The sequence below is a fragment of the Chionomys nivalis genome, chromosome 2, assembly GCF_950005125.1.
Source record: "Chionomys nivalis chromosome 2, mChiNiv1.1, whole genome shotgun sequence".
In the NCBI taxonomy this organism is placed as follows: domain Eukaryota; kingdom Metazoa; phylum Chordata; class Mammalia; order Rodentia; family Cricetidae; genus Chionomys; species Chionomys nivalis.
The window spans coordinates 39,950,245-39,968,870 of NC_080087.1; the positions used below are offsets into that span (position 1 = coordinate 39,950,245).

The following is an 18,626-nucleotide window of genomic DNA, read 5'->3' on the forward strand; positions in this document are numbered from 1 at the left end:
CTGCTTGAGAAATTTAAATCTCATAGCCTTTGGGTCTTTTTCCACATCTGTTTATTCCAAACACAATGCCATAGATACCTTCTCTGTACACATTCTCTTAGAAAGACATCAGACTTCTGAGTAGGGACAATTTGAGCAGCATACAATCAATTCAAACCCCACCTTTAAAAAGCTCTTTAGCCACAAATACCAAAGTACCCCCATCCCTTTTCCAGACTCAAAAAAGAAACATTATTTTTGATAAATTCTAGTATTTATTAAATTATAAAGTTTTTTTTAATCAAAAAGGAAAATGCAGACTAAGAGAAACCTCAAGGTACAAGGACAAGACAGCAAACCCTATGGAAAGAAACGCCACGAAGTGTGTTACAGGTTGTAACAACCTATTAGCTGCTGCTTACTTTCCTATCTCAGTAAGACCAACTAAAAGTAGTTGTTAGTCATCCATTTTTAAATCCCGAATTCACATCTATTTTCCACATTAAACTTCCTGCTCAACGATATCAAATATCTCACAGGTGCCCAATTTTAGTAATGATTTTATACCAATCCATGCAGAAAAATAAGGTAGTGCAAGAGTCAGATGAGGACCATGAATGCACAGATACACACTGGCCAAAAGAACTAAAGACTTAAAAAAAAAATACACTACAAAGTAAACAGATGTCAAGAAAACTGTTATTACTGAACAGCTCTCAAATGTTAACACCCCAATTCCTCACATTAAATAAATTTCAACAGAGACATGTTAGACATTTTAATTTCAGGTATGTCCTTCCCATATCCCTTCCCCCCAACTCCCACAATGCACTACTAAGGATGAGTATAATGTTATGTGGGCAGAAATTTACAGGTATCCATTTCGCCTTTGAGTGTGGCACTGAAGACGCTTGTTTAGACCTCTGTCACTGTGCACTGTCCATCTGGTCTTCTTGATCTGACACTGACACTCATGGTTCCACCCCCTGCTACTGACCGGTCAGTCCCTGATCGGTCTGATCGGTCAGCTACTGTCTGGTTTACATTTGAGACCAAAAGTCTCTGCTGGGTCAAGGAGTGCTGTGCAGCCACCACGGGGGCATCCTCACTGTCACTACTGGCGTCAGATTCAGTTTCTTCAACAGAAGTGTCTGGCACTCTGCCAGAAGATGGTGATTCGCGGTCTTCTTCTCCTTCACCTCTATGACTCCTTTCAGCTATGCTGTCTCCACTGAGTTGTAAATGAGCAAAAGAGTCTTCCAGAGAAGTGCCTACATCCGGGGATGGTGTTACAGGACTGGTTAGCTGACCATCAACTGAAGTTAGGGGCCTGGAGGAAGACGGCACTGGAAGCTGAACAGAAGCTCCAGTCTGTGCTGATACACTGTCCGCACCATCGGCAGAGCTCTCTCTCGCTAGACTTACAGTGTTAGTGTCACAGTCCAGCCTAAGTCCAGCTACTCCTTTCTTTGGTATATCTATTATATCTCGCTTAATCTTCCTGCGACGTCCATGTTCATTTCTCCTATACTGAACCATGTTTTCAAGATCGGCCACATACAGAAACCCAGCAATTAACATTTCCGTGTTCTTTTTCCCTTTGGAAAAAGCATCTTCTAGCTCCCGACTAGTGCGCTCATCATACTGCCACCACCCGTTTCTTCCTTCATAATACCAAGCATATTCACCATTTCCTCTACTTGCAGCTTTAAGTTCTTCTGGTGACAACAAAGTTGGTTTGTCAAGAAAATCTTCAGGAATCTCTTGTCGACAAAGAGCACATCGCTTCCCAAGCCATGAAGCGCCCTTTACACATAGATAACAGAAAACATGCTTACAGGGCAGACTGACTGGATGAACACACGTTTGCAGACAAATGGCACACTCGGGAACTGTTAGAGAAGGTGCAGCATTAGAACAGGACTCGCTCGCCTTCTTATTTGTAGGAAGCATATTTATTGAGTGATCAATTTCACCACAGCCAGCCATCCTAGGGAAATGAGAAGAAAATAAAGTGAAATCAGGTTTAAATTTCTCTAATACTTTAATTCACTAGTTCAGAAAATACCCAGTAAGTATCTATTCCATGCAAACCATATGCTATACAAGAAAGATATGAATTTGAAGGAACCAGCAAACTCAAAGCCAGCCCAGGCTTCATAATGCCTTATCTCAAACAGGATGGAAGAGACAGTAAAAGAAAGCAGGAAAACTCAATTTATGAAACAACCCTTCTTCATCTGTAGTTGTACCTCTCAGTTTTTACTTGCAGGAATCAATGGAAAGTGTAGCTATTAAGGAAGCAAAAATAAAACAAGGCACACATAGTATATTTTAAATACTGTCTATCCAGCCACAGAATTTGTGAGACAGAACTAAATGCAAACATTAAAAAAAAAAAAATGAAGTCTACTCCAAATGACCTCAGAGTCAAGATGAAGAAAAGCAGAGAATCAGCTGTGTCATTCAAACTCTAACTCTAGACAACAGCAATCTGCAGCCTTTGTTTTTAAAGAAAAATTAGGTTACGGTTCTAGATGTTTATACAAGTCAGAAATGTAGTTCCTAATCTGTCCTTTTTTTGCCTTACTGCATCCAAAATATCCATAAATCATTAATATCTCTGATCTACCAAATCTGTGTACCACTACCCATCTTACCTTTCCTAAGTCACCAAACACTGATTATTAAATCACTGTATATGCCTTTTAATTCAGTCACACTCTTTCTTAAAAGGTTAATTTTACTATAATTCCAGATCTCTAAGGGTGCCTTAAACAGTCTGGCTGCCACTTCTCACACTATCTGCATTTATCCAATTCCCCTCTAACTAGGATTTAGCCATCCTGGTACTACCTCCAGTGTGACTGGTGCATTCCCATACAGGACACTGAAGATATTTGCGAAAACAAAACACATTTTTAAAAAGCAAAGCTATGAATGTATCATAGTATAAAACATTTAAGTTTCATTTTTAAATTAAGCTCAAATATCTAGTTCAAAACTTTTTCAATACAAGATACACGCAAACGCCCTGTCAGTACGGAAACGTTCTGTCAGGGTACTTATATTCAGTGCTGAGAAAGCACAACAAAAAGCCAAATAATGGAACACTGAAAGCACCTACGGAGAAAGTGTAACATGAATAAGACACCAATATTAAACAAGAAATCTGATAATCAAGTTTCAGTTTCCTTTATTAATACATGTTTTTTTGTCATCCAGATAAACCGGTAGCTTAAATTTCAATACCTGAAAATTACAAAGTTCAGATAAAAATCAAAAAAAGGGAAGAAAACTAAAAAAGCACAAAACATAGTTTTTAAAGTTCTACAAAAGTTCCACATAAACATGATATAAAATGTGCTGTTATGAGAAAGAGGAAAAGAAAAGATCTGCCAAATTGGATGTAGTGAACTTAACACACATAAAAAAACTTTGGAATTTTGAAAAACAATTTATTTTTATTTATATAGATGTTTGTGCATATATGTGTTTATGGGTGCCTGTAAAGGCCAGAAGAGGGTTTCTTATCACTGGGAACAGGAGATACGGATGCCTGTGAACTGTGTGATATATGACTCCTGGGAACGGACTCTTGTCCTTCTGCAGGGGCAGTAAGCACTCTTAACTGCTGAGCCCTCTCTTCTTATTAAGATAACATCTACTAAACATCTACCTATCCATTAACAGTTTCATAATCTAATGATAAATAGGATTCCTGTGTACTCTGTTAAAAAAGAAAATAAATATGAAAGAAAAAAATCACAATATCAAGAAGTGAAAATGTATTAAGATACTAAAAGCAATGAGCAGAGATGAATGGGCATAAGTCATGAAGTTGAGATAGGCAGATGGGGGGCTGGATGGTGGAGATTTAGAAGGTCCTGAATCAAATAAGCAATGGGTGATAGGAGTGGAGCTGAAAGGTCAGCCAGTAAATAAATCATCAAAGCCTTATTTTACTATGCTAGAGAAACATGATTTAACTGTTATTCCATGAATTTCCAGACAGGAAACCACAGATAAAAAGGAAGAAAACAGAGCTGACTAAAGAAGGGAAAAAACACTAGAGAGTGAAGGTAACAAGTCCCAGAGATTAGAAATTTTGGATCAACTGCTATTTAAATGAGTGACAGCCTCTCTATCAGTTAATTCGGCCATGCTGTACACAGACCATTTCAAACTCAACTACTCGTGAGGACTTTGGCTGTTTGTCTAAGAACACTCCAAACTAGGTCCAGTGGCTATAAACTGGATAGCTGGTAAGTGTTTGCACTTTAAAAACTGAGAAAGAATATCCTTTGGCTTTTATCAGAGCCCATTCAATCTTATACTTCTGACTTTTCCTATAACTCTAGTTTTTCAAGACATATGTTCAAAGTGATACTAATTTGTAAATTAGATTGCATTTACAGGAAAGGGCACAACAGAGTATCTGTGGAAAATAATCATAGAATGCTTAATGTATACATTATTTTTCAACATTACAAATTAAGTCTCTCTACCAGAAACTTTATATTATAGAAATCAGAAAAGTATAACTTATAACTCATTCAAAATAAATCAAGCAAAATACAATTTAACATGTTTCTCACTATAAGAGCGTCAAACAATTTTGTCATACTTTCAGAGATCTAACCTGAAACAACAGAATTTACAAGTATAAGAACATGCCTGTTAACCCCTCTGTCATCAGCATCATCTATGTCTCCTTGCCCAACCCAAATGAACTGATTATGTGTACTTTTTGTTAGGGTCTCAAAGTCCTTTATGCCTTAGAATTTAAGTCAAAGAAATTAATTCTAATGAAATTCCTTTTCCCCACGTGTGGGCACAGGCGGGCTCATACATGTAGTCCTGTGTACCTGGATGCCCAAGGTTGACCTCTGAAGTCTTTCTCAATTGCTCTCCACCTTTCCCGATGAGGCAGTATCTCTCAATAAAACCACAGCTCACCACTATTGCTGTCTGCCTAGCCAGCTTGCTCTGGGGATGCTGTCTCTGCCCTCTTAGTGCTGAAACTGAAAAACTGTCTTTCCCACCTTGCATTTGTGTGGTTGCCAGGGATCTGAACTATAGCCCTTACATTTGTACAACACACACTTTATGAGCTGAGCACAACAGATGCCAGAGAGCACAAAGGAGGAGACAGTCACCTGTATGTGATGAAATCTTATTTCAAAGGCTAAGGATCTCTATAAAACTTGTCCATATATATAATCATCCAGCTATGAGTCATCAACATAATACATAGTTCTTAAAGCCATGAAAATGGGTGGATGAGTGAATTTGTAGTAAGAACAGGAAAACCAGGCACAAACCTTCAGCTACCCAACATTTACACAGTATAAGCAGCTTGTAAGAGATTTAAAGAATGATCAAAGGAAGAAAGGAAACTGGAAACATCCCTACAAAAGGCAGGAGGGGGGATGTCTACCAAAGCAAGTTAAAGCAAAACTGCAGCTCCACACACTGGCCTGCTGCTCTGACTGCCAGAGACCACCAAGCTTGCTCCCAGTAACTCAGCCAAGACATCTTTATTTCCTATTGCTCCAAAGAGGGTTATAAAACTTCTTCAACCCTCTCAGTTATGAAACACTGACTCCTGTTATCACTGATCACTTATACAAGCCAAAGAATCGTCAGCAAAACACAGCTGTACTTGTACTCTGTCTTACTGTCTTTCTCCTGGTTCGGGATGAGGTTCTGCCAGTTGTATGCAAAACTGATCCCTTAATTTTTGTAACTGAGACCATGATCTAACTCCCTAGAACTCTGACTAGCATCTCAAACTTGATTTAATGACCTCCTTTCACCTATTCTTTTTCACAATCCTTATGTTTTCCATTTGGATTTTTAGCATTCTCAATTCATCTCTTTTGTTTGTTTCCCTTTTCTCTAGTACCTCTTCAATACCAGTACTCCCTCAAGAACCTACAGGTCTCCTTGTTGCACACATCATATGCTTAGTTGGTATTCTGAGTATGTCACATGAATGGATCTATGTGCCTCCTCACACCTTCTGTCTGGAAACACTCCATCTCAAGCCTGTATTTCTGATTCTGTATTCCAAAATTCCACATCAACACCCTAGACATCTGAAATAAACACAACTGAGAACAAATGTATCTGCCTCTAAATCCTGTATCTTTAGCTTTTCTGTCCACCTTGGATAAATTACCATTCTTGGTGCTCACCTAACCCCTGGCCACAACTCCTGTAGAGTATGCATCTTCACTCCAAATCCTGTAAACTTAATTCCAGACCTCTGGATATCCATCACACAAAATACTAACCTTTCAATAGGCTTCAGTCTTCTCTCTGCCTAGCTCTTCCTCCTCCCATTCAATTGTATTAGTCATCTCTCAACCTTTAATAGTTTCCTATTGTTTACATAATCCAATAGAAGTTCCTAAGCATAGAATGTTAAAATCATTGATACAGACTTTGTACTTAAACCATTAAAATATTAGTCATACCATTTTTTTTATGTTAACACTTCTTAAACTTGCCTAAAGATGGGAATTAGCTAGTGCTATCATACTGAAGAAGGAGATAACAAACTAACTTCTGTGTCAAAACTTGAAAAATGTGAAATAGTATCTGCAAGAATTCTTCTGGTCCAGGAATTTGAACACTGTAATTATCAAGACTAAAAGTCCACAAGGTTTTCATTTTCTATGATCTAGAACTATGATGTTGATTGCAGGAAATGTTTTATCAAAATATAATGAAATTTAATATAAGTAGATTCAAGATTATCAAACACATGATGGCATATTACACAAAGCCAAAATGAAAGGAAAACACAACTAATAAAAATATAAATTAGAGTGAATTGATATGAATAAAATAAGATGTACTAACTTTTAAATCAAGTATAGTATAAAAAGTCCTTAAATGTCACGAAACAAACTTTTAGTAACTAGTTCTAAAATCCAGAGATTGTTCTCAAGTAAATCACTATGAAAAGTAAAGGTTCCCACCTTTACTCATCATAGTTTCCCTATGTGAAAACTCTCAGAAACTATGACTGTAATCATTTAGCGTGAGCAGGACTGCTAACTCTATAAAGCACTGGTGAGTCAATAAAATTTCATTTTGCTTAAGTATAACCAAACACAAGTACGGGTCTGTGCATCACCCTCCTGGCTCCTGAGCGTTGGGAAAGCCATGGCACTCTAGATGCTCTACTTACATTTCTATCACAGATCCCACAGGCACCTGTCACAAAAACAGAACATCTTCTTTACCAGTTGTCAGCCAACCTGTAGGGTTTTCTCTTCCACTGCTGGTTCATTCTCTGTACTGCAAAAAGAAAAACTATATCAATAACAATCACTCTACAGCTGGGCGGTGGTGGAGCACGCCTTTAATCCCAGCACTTGGGAGACAGAGGCAGGCGGATCTCTGTGAGTTCGAGGCCAGCCTGGTCTATAAGAGCTAGTTTCAGGACAGGCTCCAAAGCTACAGAGAAACCCTGCCTCAAAAAACCAAAAAAGAAAAACAACAACAAAAATCACTCTACAAATTAAGATCAGTAGAATTAGTCAATTAAATATGATCCTTTAACAAAATATAGTGGTCTTTTACGACTGCTCTTAACATAATGGAAGCTCTAGCAGAAAAATTAGACTGAAGAAAGATACAGGCATACAAATGAACACAGACTAAGTTTTTTAAATGTACATTCTTCACTCATACTGAGAGTGAAACTTCAGTACTTTCTCTATATGGAATCCTAAGAAGTTAAATAACCAAGCCCAGCAAAATTGTAGGTGTCAAGTTGTAAGTTAGACACACACACACACACCAAAACTCCAGTAGTGTGTTGCTATATAACTTCCAACAAAATGAAAATCAAAGAAAAATATCTACTTATAACAACCTCTAAAGCAGTAAATTGGTTTTAGATTGACTTAAGACTTGTTTGAAAATGATAGAATAGTACTGAAGTAAATAAAATATGGTTGAATAAGTAAAAAGGGAACCAGTGTTCATAAAGTGGAAAATGTGAGAAGACAATTTTCATTAGGGATCTACAGATTCAATATAGTTCCTATTAAAATCTTAACAGCCTTTTTGCATAAATAGAAAAGCTAGTCATTAAATTCATATGAAATTAGCTAAAAAAATCTTGAAAATAAGAAAGAAGTTCAACAACTGCCACCTCCAAATGTCACAACTTATTACAAATCTGGACATTAAGATTTTATGGCATTACACATAGAGAAATATATCAATAAAATTAAGAGTCCAGAAATGGACTTGGAGAGATGGCTCAGCAGTTTACTGCCCTTGCAGAGGACCCAGGTTTGGGATCTCAGTACCCACATAGCAGATCACACACAACCACCTATAATGTCAGTTTCAGGAGATCTGATACCCTCTTCTGGCCTCCACTGGCTGTTACATGTATGTGATACACATAAACTTACACAACCACACAGACACATATAAAAACATTAAATATGTAAATAAATCTTTTCACTAATAAACATATAGCCACATGATCTTTGAGAAAGTATATCAAACCCATTCAATGGGGAAAGAGTATTTCCTCAAAAAATGTTGGGACTACCAATTTACACCACCAAGTCAAGTCACACTTCACACAACACCATAAGCAAATCCTCAAAATCTTAGAAGTCAATAGAAGGGAAACTCTTCAAGCACTGGAATACACAACACCAACAGCACAGGGAACAAAAGGAAAACAGAAATTAGACCTTATCAGAAAAAAAAAAATGGATACCTTATAAAAGACCATTTTGAAAATTGAGACTTAATTTTCAGACTACTTAAAAAGCACAGCTCAACAACAAAAATAAATAAGCACCAGGTATAAGAAATCACTTTTGGGGGGAGAAAAGGACCAGTGAGCACATGGGAAGTGCTTAGTACTGGCAGTTGTTAGTTGAATGTAAGTCAGACCCACAGCCATGTCCCATGTGTCTACAGGGACAGCGGAAATAAATACATGTAGGTGGGCATGCAGAAAGTTACACCTTTGATGATGTCACCCCTGCAGATGTTTGATAATTATAACACCCTAGCAATGCCACAGGCAGATCCATACTAAAAGAAAACTAGGATTCACAGAGATTCATATACTAAAGTTCATCATAGAATTTTAAGTGAAAAAGTGGACACAAAGTGTCTCTTTGCAGATGAATGGATAAAGGAAACATAGCATTTAACAGTACATTATTAGAAACAAAAGAAGAATGAAGTTTATCCAATATGGCTGCACCTTGAAAACAAAATAAACTAGACACAAAGAGAGAAATACTATCTATAGTCCTCAATGAATAGGGAACTTCACAGAGGCCAACTGAAGGGTTGTCAAAGGCCAGAAGGAAGAGATAATAGTGAGCTGCTGCCTTAAAAGGTCATTATTTTCTGTCTGAAATATGGAATCTTTATAAAAATATATAGTAAGGATGATGGCTCTACAACATGTAAATAAGATTATCTATAGAGTTGTACTTTTGAAAATGATTAAAGAGTAAAGTATGTCATAATTTTTACATTCTATTAAAATAAATATTTTAAGTAAAATAAGCAAGTTCTATATGAACAAGTCAAAATGGCAACAAAATGTCAATTGGCCGTCCACAATACAGACTGAGGCAGCATCGATACCTTCCTGCACATTAACTAAAGGGGGTCTGCTTTATATGCACAAGCACACCCAATTTTACAGCCTTTATGCCCACTTTCTCTCAAGCTACATCCTGTACAGGGAATCCACAAACACCACCAGTTTTTCTCATAAACTATTCCTTCCTGTGTTTCTAATGCCCACTTGTAGGGCACATCATTTCATGAAAAGCTTCCTTAAAACCATGCACATGATCACTGAAGAAATGAACAGCTGCACAGTAGGTAAAGCTAAGAGAGAAAAGACTTGGATCCTGTCTTTCTGTTCCGTAAGCCTCTCACAGTTGGCAGCTATCTAGATAACTGATGGAGGAGTTATTGTCATTTAATAAAGAAACTGCCTTGGCCCATTTATAGGCCAGCCCTTAGGTGGGTGGAGTAAACAGAACAGAATGCTGGGAGAAAGAAGCCGAGTCAGGAGTCGCCATGATTCTCCCATTCCAGGCCCCGCCGCTCCTATTACATCAGAGGCCCGGCTAGCTCAGTCGGTAGAGCATGAGACTCTTAATCTCAGGGTCGTGGGTTCGGGCCCCACGTTGGGCGCCACTCTGATGTAATAGGAGCGGCGGGGCTGCGTCTCCGGCACCCGGCCGCCCACATGGCTAACTTATGCCCCGAAATAATTACACGGAAACTGTATTCTTTTGAACACTGCCTGGCCCATTAGTTCCAGCCTCTTATTGGCTAGCTCTTACATAGTGATCTAACCCATTTCTAATATTCTATGTAGTACCATGAGCTGGCTTACCAGGGAAGATCTTAACCTGCGTCTGTCTGGAATGGGAGAATCATGGCGACTCCTGACTCGGCTTCTTTCTCCCAGCATTCTGTTCTGTTTACTCCACCCACCTAAGGGCTGGCCTATAAATGGGCCAAGGCAGTTTCTTTATTAAATGAAAATAACTCCTCCATCAGATAACCTATCTAAGAATCTTTTAGCTAAAGGTAAATGTAGCACCGGTGGCCTCTAAATAGAAGCCAGCTTTCCCGGGCAAATGCTTAAGAGAACAAAGAATTGGTTTCAAAGCTAAAGAATTTTCTAAGTAACTGGCTAAACAGCGTTTCTGAGAAATATGCTTCATTTTGCTCCAGCTTTAGATAACACGGAAGCCACTATTTTAGTCTGTATCAGCTTTTTCATTGGCCTGCATGGTGCCAAAAAAGTTCAGAAGTATTGCAGGATTCTCGCTGCACTTCCCTCTCAGAGCCTATACAAAGCAGACACTGTCCATTTTCTCACGGTGTTTTCGGCTCCCATCTGCAGGTCAGTGGTAAACATCCTGCCACAACCACTGTTTCTGAGATGTGTGTCACTGGCTGTGCCAACTTCACATCACCACACAGCATCCTCTTCATGCTAGCTCCTGGCTGCACCACAAACCTCTTAAGTGTGGATCCCTGAGAATGACAGCTAGCTTCCCAAATTTCCTTAAATCTTGTTCCAATATATATTCATTAGAAACAAGTGCACAGTTTCTTAGAAGTATGCATTTTGGGGAACTCTCCCACTGTAGATTCTAGGCATGAGATACTGATAAGGTGAGTCCAAAAAGTATAAAAATGTCCTTTATTTTCAACTTATAACTCCCTAAATTTAAGTAACTTTACTTCCTTTTATTAATAAAGCACCATTTGACACTGCCACCTAAAATCAGAAGCCACAATCCCATTCTCGGACTCCAAGTGCTGGTCCTCCTAGCCACTTCTCATTCACACACCTGTTCTTAGTTATGAAGACCTCTGACCACTTCCTCACTGTCTTTCCTTTATACAGTTCCTGATGTCATTTCCTTTCCGGCCCAATCTAGAATCATCTGAAAGTTCTTTAACAGAACCCTTGTCTGGCAACCTTGTATTTTTAACTCCTCTGTGGTCTACCTCTGATGAATCTTGCAATGTGCCATTTCAGTTTCCATGCCTTACTCACTTAAGGGTCACAAAGAAAAAGAGAAAACACTCTCACTACTTTCTCTGGCCGTACATCCTATCACACCATCTGTTCTATGTACTACTATGTAACCAGCCTTACATTCACCCAGTTTGTCTCTGAGTGACACTTCTAGAAACACAGACCATGGTCCCCCTACATTTGAAGCCCAAGTTTAGCTTTCCAGTATAGACAGTAAAGGTAAAACTCAGGTCTCTGAGCCCTAAATACATAGCTGCCTCGTATTTATCAGTGACCACCAGCCCTCCAGATTAATACCACAGTTACACGAAATGAGTGCTCCTGAGAGCCCTTGACAATTCTGTACATCCTCTGCCTTTAAGAATCTTCCTCTTCTAGAGCTTATAAAATGCCTAATAAAATTCACCGCACTGCACAGGAATGGTCACCTAAGCCATTTCCTGCTCCTGCATATTACATATTTTCCAATTATTGAGCTTACCATGAATATTAGCATTGTTAATTTATACACTGACTTTTCTACTGAATCCTGAAGACAGGACATATTTTATGTCTCTGAGTGGTAAGTTGCCAATCAGTTTGTGTTGACTTCAATTGCAATTTGTTTAAAGACTGCAATGCGTAAGTCATCTATCTGTTCACATAAAATATCTGTGCTTCTTCTGAGAAGAAGGCATCTTCTGGAAACTACCAAATCCATAAAGGAATCCTTCCTTGAAGAACTGACAGTGTGTAACAGCTCTAGAACCTGGTTCCTTCTATCATCTGGCAAACGCATGAGTCACCTGCCTAATGACTACTGAAGGATGCTCCAGAATGTAGATAAATCCCAAGAATACAGACAGCCAAACAGCGACTAGCAGGCTTTTCTTGACAAAGGTATGGAATAAAGGTAAGGATGACCAGAGGGGACAGTAATCTATATGTCCTTTGTCTCGTAAAAAAGACTGTTTTGGTTTGGAAAAGAAAGGATACAGACATTCTGTGCCTCACTCATCATGTTTTTGGAACATAACTCAGAAGTCAATATAGACTTTGCCCACGTTCTAACGTGTGTGTTTGCACGTATGTGGTGTGTTGTACACCCCTGCCCACATTCTAATGCGCACACGCACGCGCGCGTGTGTGTGTACAAAAAACTCTGTTGGATATTTACTGTCTGTCCTTCCCATCTGACAAGTTTTTTAAAACAGAACCAACCATCTGAGTCATCTTAATCATGTATTCCAGGCACATATATGACTGAATGTTAAAATTATCACCTGCAAAATTTGGTTTTTAATTTCTTACAAAAATCTTGGCAGGTCATTGTTTAGAATGCCTTTTTTTTCGTAATGAAATACACAGAAAAAACTGTCCCTATTTCTAATGCTTGACTTCGTCCATGCATTTGTTTACACTGTTTACATATTCTTTCCCTGTGGTGACTGACAACTGTCCCTGCCTATTCACTTACCTGTCTATTCCAATCTTGTCCATAAATATTTTATATCCAAAACTGGCTTGTATTTTAAGGTAAACAGAAGTTAAGAAGTTGCAAAATAAGTCACATAAATCTTTAAGAATTACTGTGTTTGGACACTTTAGTTCTTTTTTTTTTTTTTTTTTTTTGACACCTAAGAAAGCTGTAGTCTGGCAGTATGATTCCCCATCAGTTAATGTGCTCTCAGCTAAAATACATTTACGTTGCCTGATTTTTTTTTTGACATTCTTTTTCATTTTTATTCTGGCCTAAAGAATAGGAGGTAAGACTTTTAGAAATTCTTTTCAACAAGTTTTAAATTTTGACTGTTATTCTTCCTCCAAAGATCTTTAACAACAGGACAAACTCAAGTGCTACCCTAACTTACCCTTATTTATTCAGTGCACTCTTAAAATTATTTTACTTCTAACTCCGCCTTTACTTTCAAAACCCTTGACTCTCAGGTACAACTGTGCCAAAGTATCCCATCAACAAACATGACCCCAGCCAAATGGGAATAGCTTTACAGACGTAAGAAGGTCTCCTGTCCGTAGTGTCTCTATGAGGGCTTAGTGCATACACTTTCTAAGCGACTTTTCCCATTCTGTATCTCACAGAACTTTCAAAGTTGAGACAAATGGACAGTAAAATTTGGGGAAGGAAAATAAACTAAAATGCCTGGCATTATACTACCAGAAGGTTCCTTGGAAACAAGGAATGAATGTATGAATCCAGACTAGACTCAGGTCCCCGGTTACGTATGTGCACACTCAAGTCCTCAAGTCCACAAAGCACTGAGAGATCAACCTGTCAGTGCATCCTTCAAACAGCCTTGAAACTGGGTGGGACTGCGTAATTTACAAAGAAAGAACAACAAGCTCAAAAGGAATGTGGCTTACTCAAAGTAAAAAAGCTACTGATACTTTGAGATGACATTCAAATTCAAGTATACTACATCTCTTTTTTTCAAAAAAATTTTTTGAAAAAGCAGTTTTAGCACTGAAAAGGCAAAAGCAGGAAGATTGCCAGGAGTTCCAGGCCAGCTTGAGCTACATAATGAGGCTTTATCTCAAAACAAACAAACAAGCACACACTCTCTTTCAAAGAAAAAAAGAAAAAGAAAGAGAGAGAGAAAAAAAAAAAAAGCACCACAAAAAAAAATCTTTCTCTTAGGGAAACTAACTCTATTTAAAAAACAAGCCAGTATCTAATTTCCAATTTTCTACTAGCTGAATTAAAGCTAATAAAAAGAAACAGGTTAAATTAATTTGAAAATTCTATTTCATATAACTCAATGCATCTACAGTATTACTATTTTAATATGTATTCAATATAAAATCATTAATGGAACACCTTCCATTTGTGTGTGTACTGAAATCCATATATACTTTATATTCAGCACAACTCAGAGCTGCTGAGTAACTAAGTGGCTCATTAGTCTTTCCCATCCTCATCAAATTGGACCTACAATGTCTTCTGTGTTAATGCACACACTTCCCTTAAAAGATAAAGCTGACAGTTAAAAATAATTAATGAACAGAAAAACTGAACTCTGTAGGATAGCTTATTTTGCTGAAAACAGCAAACAACAAAACCAGCACAAACGAAACTGTATATATTCTGTTGTGATCAAAGTGGACAGGTTTAGATGAGGCTGCCAAACTGACTCATAGACTAAAATCTTGCAAACAGCAATGTCAAAAGGTAAAAAAATAAGACATACATGTAACACTCAAAAGAGGCAATATGAAGACATCAGAAAATAATTTTCAGATTACTTCAAACAAGATCCTTTTAAAGTCATAAAGCTGTTCTTATTTTAATCAAGAGGATTTTTTAAAGCAGAAGAGGTGATTTCAAACTACTTGCTAGAAATAATTTAGTGAACATGTATGATTCAAATATACATAATTCTTCCTACAATAACTTTCAAATTATACACCAAACTAATTAAGAAAGTAACAAAAACAGAAAAGAAACAAGATTATTTGCCTCTTAGCAATTGTGCAGAAAAAAGTGACAGACTAAATTTATATAAAGTTTATAGATTAGTAATGAATTTAGATCTTTATCAATTAATCCGTTAAATTAAAAAGAATTGAAAAATAAAGTCATATTGTATTACTTAAATATGGTAACCACTAAAATAATTCACACTACAATTACTTGAATACACTGTTAATTCCTAATGAAAAGATTTAGGATTAACAGCAATCCCATTTTTCAAGTCGGTTAAATTTTTTAAAAGTCCACTGTCCCTAATAGATAAATAAAATATTGGCCTTTTTAAAAAAATAAAAGAGAAAGATGAACATATAAAAACATTATGTATAAAACTATAAATATCAAAGTGTACACTATTGAACAATTTCTGGTTTTCCTATTAAAGTTAAGGTTTAATGAAACAGTTTACTCTTTAGTCAAAATACAAAAAGGTATCATTGATGGGGGGTCTACTTCAAACCTCAGTTATCTATACCCGTTTATATATAATAAATACATATTATTATCAACACTAGAAAAGAGGTAAGGTGGGATTTAACATACACATCTTAAAATTTCTTAAGAAAGATTCCCAAGTGCACAGGTACATAACTGTTGTATCAAATTTTGCACTTCATCATCAAATCAGTTGTCAAAAGAAGACTAAGTCAAACTTGGAAACAAGTCTTATGTCAAAACACACTTCAGTTAAATGTAACAAGCATCAGCCTATGAGTCTACTGACTGCCTTCAGAGTCTTCATATTTAAGTGTAAATCTTTAAATTTCTTCTCTGCAAAGTGGGCTTTGCATTTATTTCAGTAACTCAAGAGATAAGAATGTCAACAGATACTTTAACAGATACTTTAATCATACCAAACACAGATGTTTCACGGCCAGCAACCATTCTGTGAATAAGAAGTCCTCTGACTAATTAGATGTGTGACCTTGGACAAGTCATGCCTCTGCTTTTGCAGCTTCACCTGCTCGCTCCTCTGTGATTTTCAATTTTAACGTTTGATTAACAGGCCTTTAACAACAGGCTTTGTATTAATTAACTAGAAAGGTAAATGAGAGTGTACAAATAAGCAAAGTAATCTGTAGACCAGTGTAAACACAGTGTCCTTCCTCAGAAAGACGGTTTCTAATCCGGCCAGCAGTTCTGCAAATTCACTGTTACCAAGAACCCAACCCGGCAGGAGGACATAAAAAAAGGCTCAGTACCTTTCCTTACTAATACTGACAGAAAAAAATATGTCTAAGAACCAGGAACACCTGGTTAAATTCCTCAAACACGTGTATGCCTAACAGAAAATGTGCCTTAAGCAGCTGAATATGAAAAAGTTCTTACTATTATTTTCTTCCAAGTCAAGGAATTATCTTAAATTCTTAAAAGCAAAACAAACAAACACGCTTTTAATCCCAGTACTTGGGAGACACAGGCAGCTCTGAATCTACCTCTTTGAGTTTAAGGCCAGTCTGGTGTACACAGCAAGTTCCAGGACAAGCTCCAAAGCTACACAGGGAAACTCTGTCCCGAAAAAAAAAAAAAAAGCAAAACAAACAAATAAACAAAAACAAAACAATTCAAAAGTGACACTTCCCCACTTGAGAGTCTCCTAAAAGAACCTGTTTTCATTCCTTTCATCTAGTGACCAGCTATGTGGGTCATTTTCCCACGATTACAACTCTTCTCAGTTCTTAACCATCACCAGCAAGACATGAAAACTTCAAACATTTACGCAAAAGGGTTTTCATTCTGCCCACATTAAACTGGCCCACTTGAGACATCAACCCAGCCAGTGTTCCACTTCCCCATATCCAAGACCAAAACACATCCAAAACTCTACCTTGAATTTTCTCTTTAAAAATGAGATTTACGTGACCTATTTTCAGGTGCTTTTACAGCACCCAGACGCTTTACTGCTAGTTTGTATGGGTCATTTTCTTCATTTGTTTTCAACATGCCATGTCCTTTAATAATGTCTAATACAGATTATTTACTGAAGTGTTCTATGTGTTCAAATTTGTTATAATATATGGTTTTCAATAACCACGTTTCAGGTGCACATCCCGTTTGCAAAACAAGACACACTCACTCACACACACACAAACACACAAACGGGTGGGGGGGGTTGGGGGGAGTGAACACATCCTGGCTCCCGAAATGTCAATCAAAGAACAAAGCCTTTTCTATCTCCTTTTGGCTTTCTTCTTCCCTAAAGTTCTCTAGTATTTCGGTGCTGTAAAAAAGAGAAAACAAAATGTTGAAAACTTGAGAAGTGCTTAAACAGCACCCGGAGAAAAGACAAAATGTAGTTGTCAGAATGCGTGTGCTAACTTACAGTCCGGAATCTCTTACCTAATTAGAGGACTGTTCCATTTCCACATCCTCAAAAAAAAAAAAAAAGTAACCCAGCCTTTCTCTAAAGAAAAAAAAAACGTTCAGGAAAATAAGACAGCGACAACAATGGGGATCCCGTGCGCTCTCAGATGGGTTGGAGGGTAAGGGAAAGAACTCCACACCCAGCAACCAGAACAAAGCGACAGCCGGGGCTCTCAAGATGCACCCGGCTTGGGAGGCCCCGACGCGTACTCCGACACCTCCCGGTGGTTTCAGGTTTTGGTAGCCATCAAAACAAGAACATTCGGAGGCTTCCGCCAGCGAAAGGAGGAGGGACGGCTCCGGGCGCTTGGTAAGACCCAGCGGCTCGCAGCGGCCGCGGCTCGCAGAGGCAGCGGCAGGGCAGGCGGAAGACAGAATGCAGCCCGTGGCCGAGCGAGGCCCGGCCGAGCCCGGTGGCGCTGCCCGCAGCCCGCTGCGCAGTAATGGCCGGGGCCGGGGCCGCGCCCGTCACGGTCCGGGCTGCGCCAGCTCGGCCTCCCTCCGCGCGCCCGTCCGGGCCGCGCTGGCCAAGGGCGTCCCTGTCCTACCGGCCCCGACCCCGCCACCGCCCGCCGCGGACCCTGTCAGCCGCCCCGCAGCCAGCGCGGTCGCAGCGCCGCCCGCGGAGGTCCCGCAGCCCTCGGACACCCGCGCTCGCCACCGGTCCCGCCCGGTGCCCACCTCTCGGCCACCGCCGCAGCCACCTCGCAGCCTTTTCTCCTCGGCTTCGGAACCCGCAGCGGACGGGGACGCGCGCGGCCGCCACGTGACCGCCCGGCGCTCCAGGGGGCGGGGCCGCGCCGGCGGAAGCCACGCCCCCGAGGCGAGCGCGCGCGGCGCCCGCAACCCGCTGTCCGCTCTCTGCTCGCGGACCTCGCTGGCTCTGCGCCGCGGTGGGGCGGCTCTCCGGCCCCGATCTCTCCCTTGCTCTTTACGTGACGGACCTTATCACCACTTGGCTCTGACACGGTGAGGGTTCACCGGAGAGCCTTGCGGGAGGAAGCTAGACGACGTTCAGGACTAGGAAGAGGAGCTTTCCCGAAATCTAGGCTTCTGACCCCAAGGAGCCCTTGGCCAAGTGTTAAGTTTCGTTTTGAAGTGCCCTCAAGGAGAGTACTGCTTGTTCCTTATCTAGAAGACGTCAGCAAAGGCACGGTGTGGGCTGGAGGGTCCCCTGGAACACTCCAATTTAGTCACCTCACTAGGAAGCCTGCAGGGGTATCAAGTCTCTTGAACCCGAAC

The 18,626-nt window shown here is 39.4% G+C and overlaps 1 protein-coding gene and 1 non-coding gene across 3 annotated transcripts; one reads left to right on the forward strand and one right to left on the reverse strand.

The window, feature by feature from the left end:
• Positions 1-34: 34 nt before the first annotated feature.
• On the reverse strand, positions 35-18,153 carry Rnf146 (ring finger protein 146). 2 transcript variants are annotated; one of them, XM_057763046.1, is made up of 3 exons: positions 18,066-18,153; positions 7,181-7,290; positions 35-1,969 (listed from the first exon to the last, which is right to left on the reverse strand). In XM_057763046.1, coding segments are annotated over exons 2-3 (1,077 nt in total). In that variant the 5' UTR covers positions 7,183-7,290; positions 18,066-18,153; the 3' UTR covers positions 35-894. The 2 variants fall into 2 exon arrangements, with proteins under 2 accessions (XP_057619029.1, XP_057619030.1); XM_057763047.1 differs by lacking the exon at positions 18,066-18,153 and adding an exon at positions 17,361-17,378.
• On the forward strand, positions 10,116-10,188 carry Trnak-cuu (transfer RNA lysine (anticodon CUU)). The gene has a single exon. It is a non-coding gene; the product is annotated as a tRNA-Lys (tRNA).
• Positions 18,154-18,626: the final 473 nt, after the last annotated feature.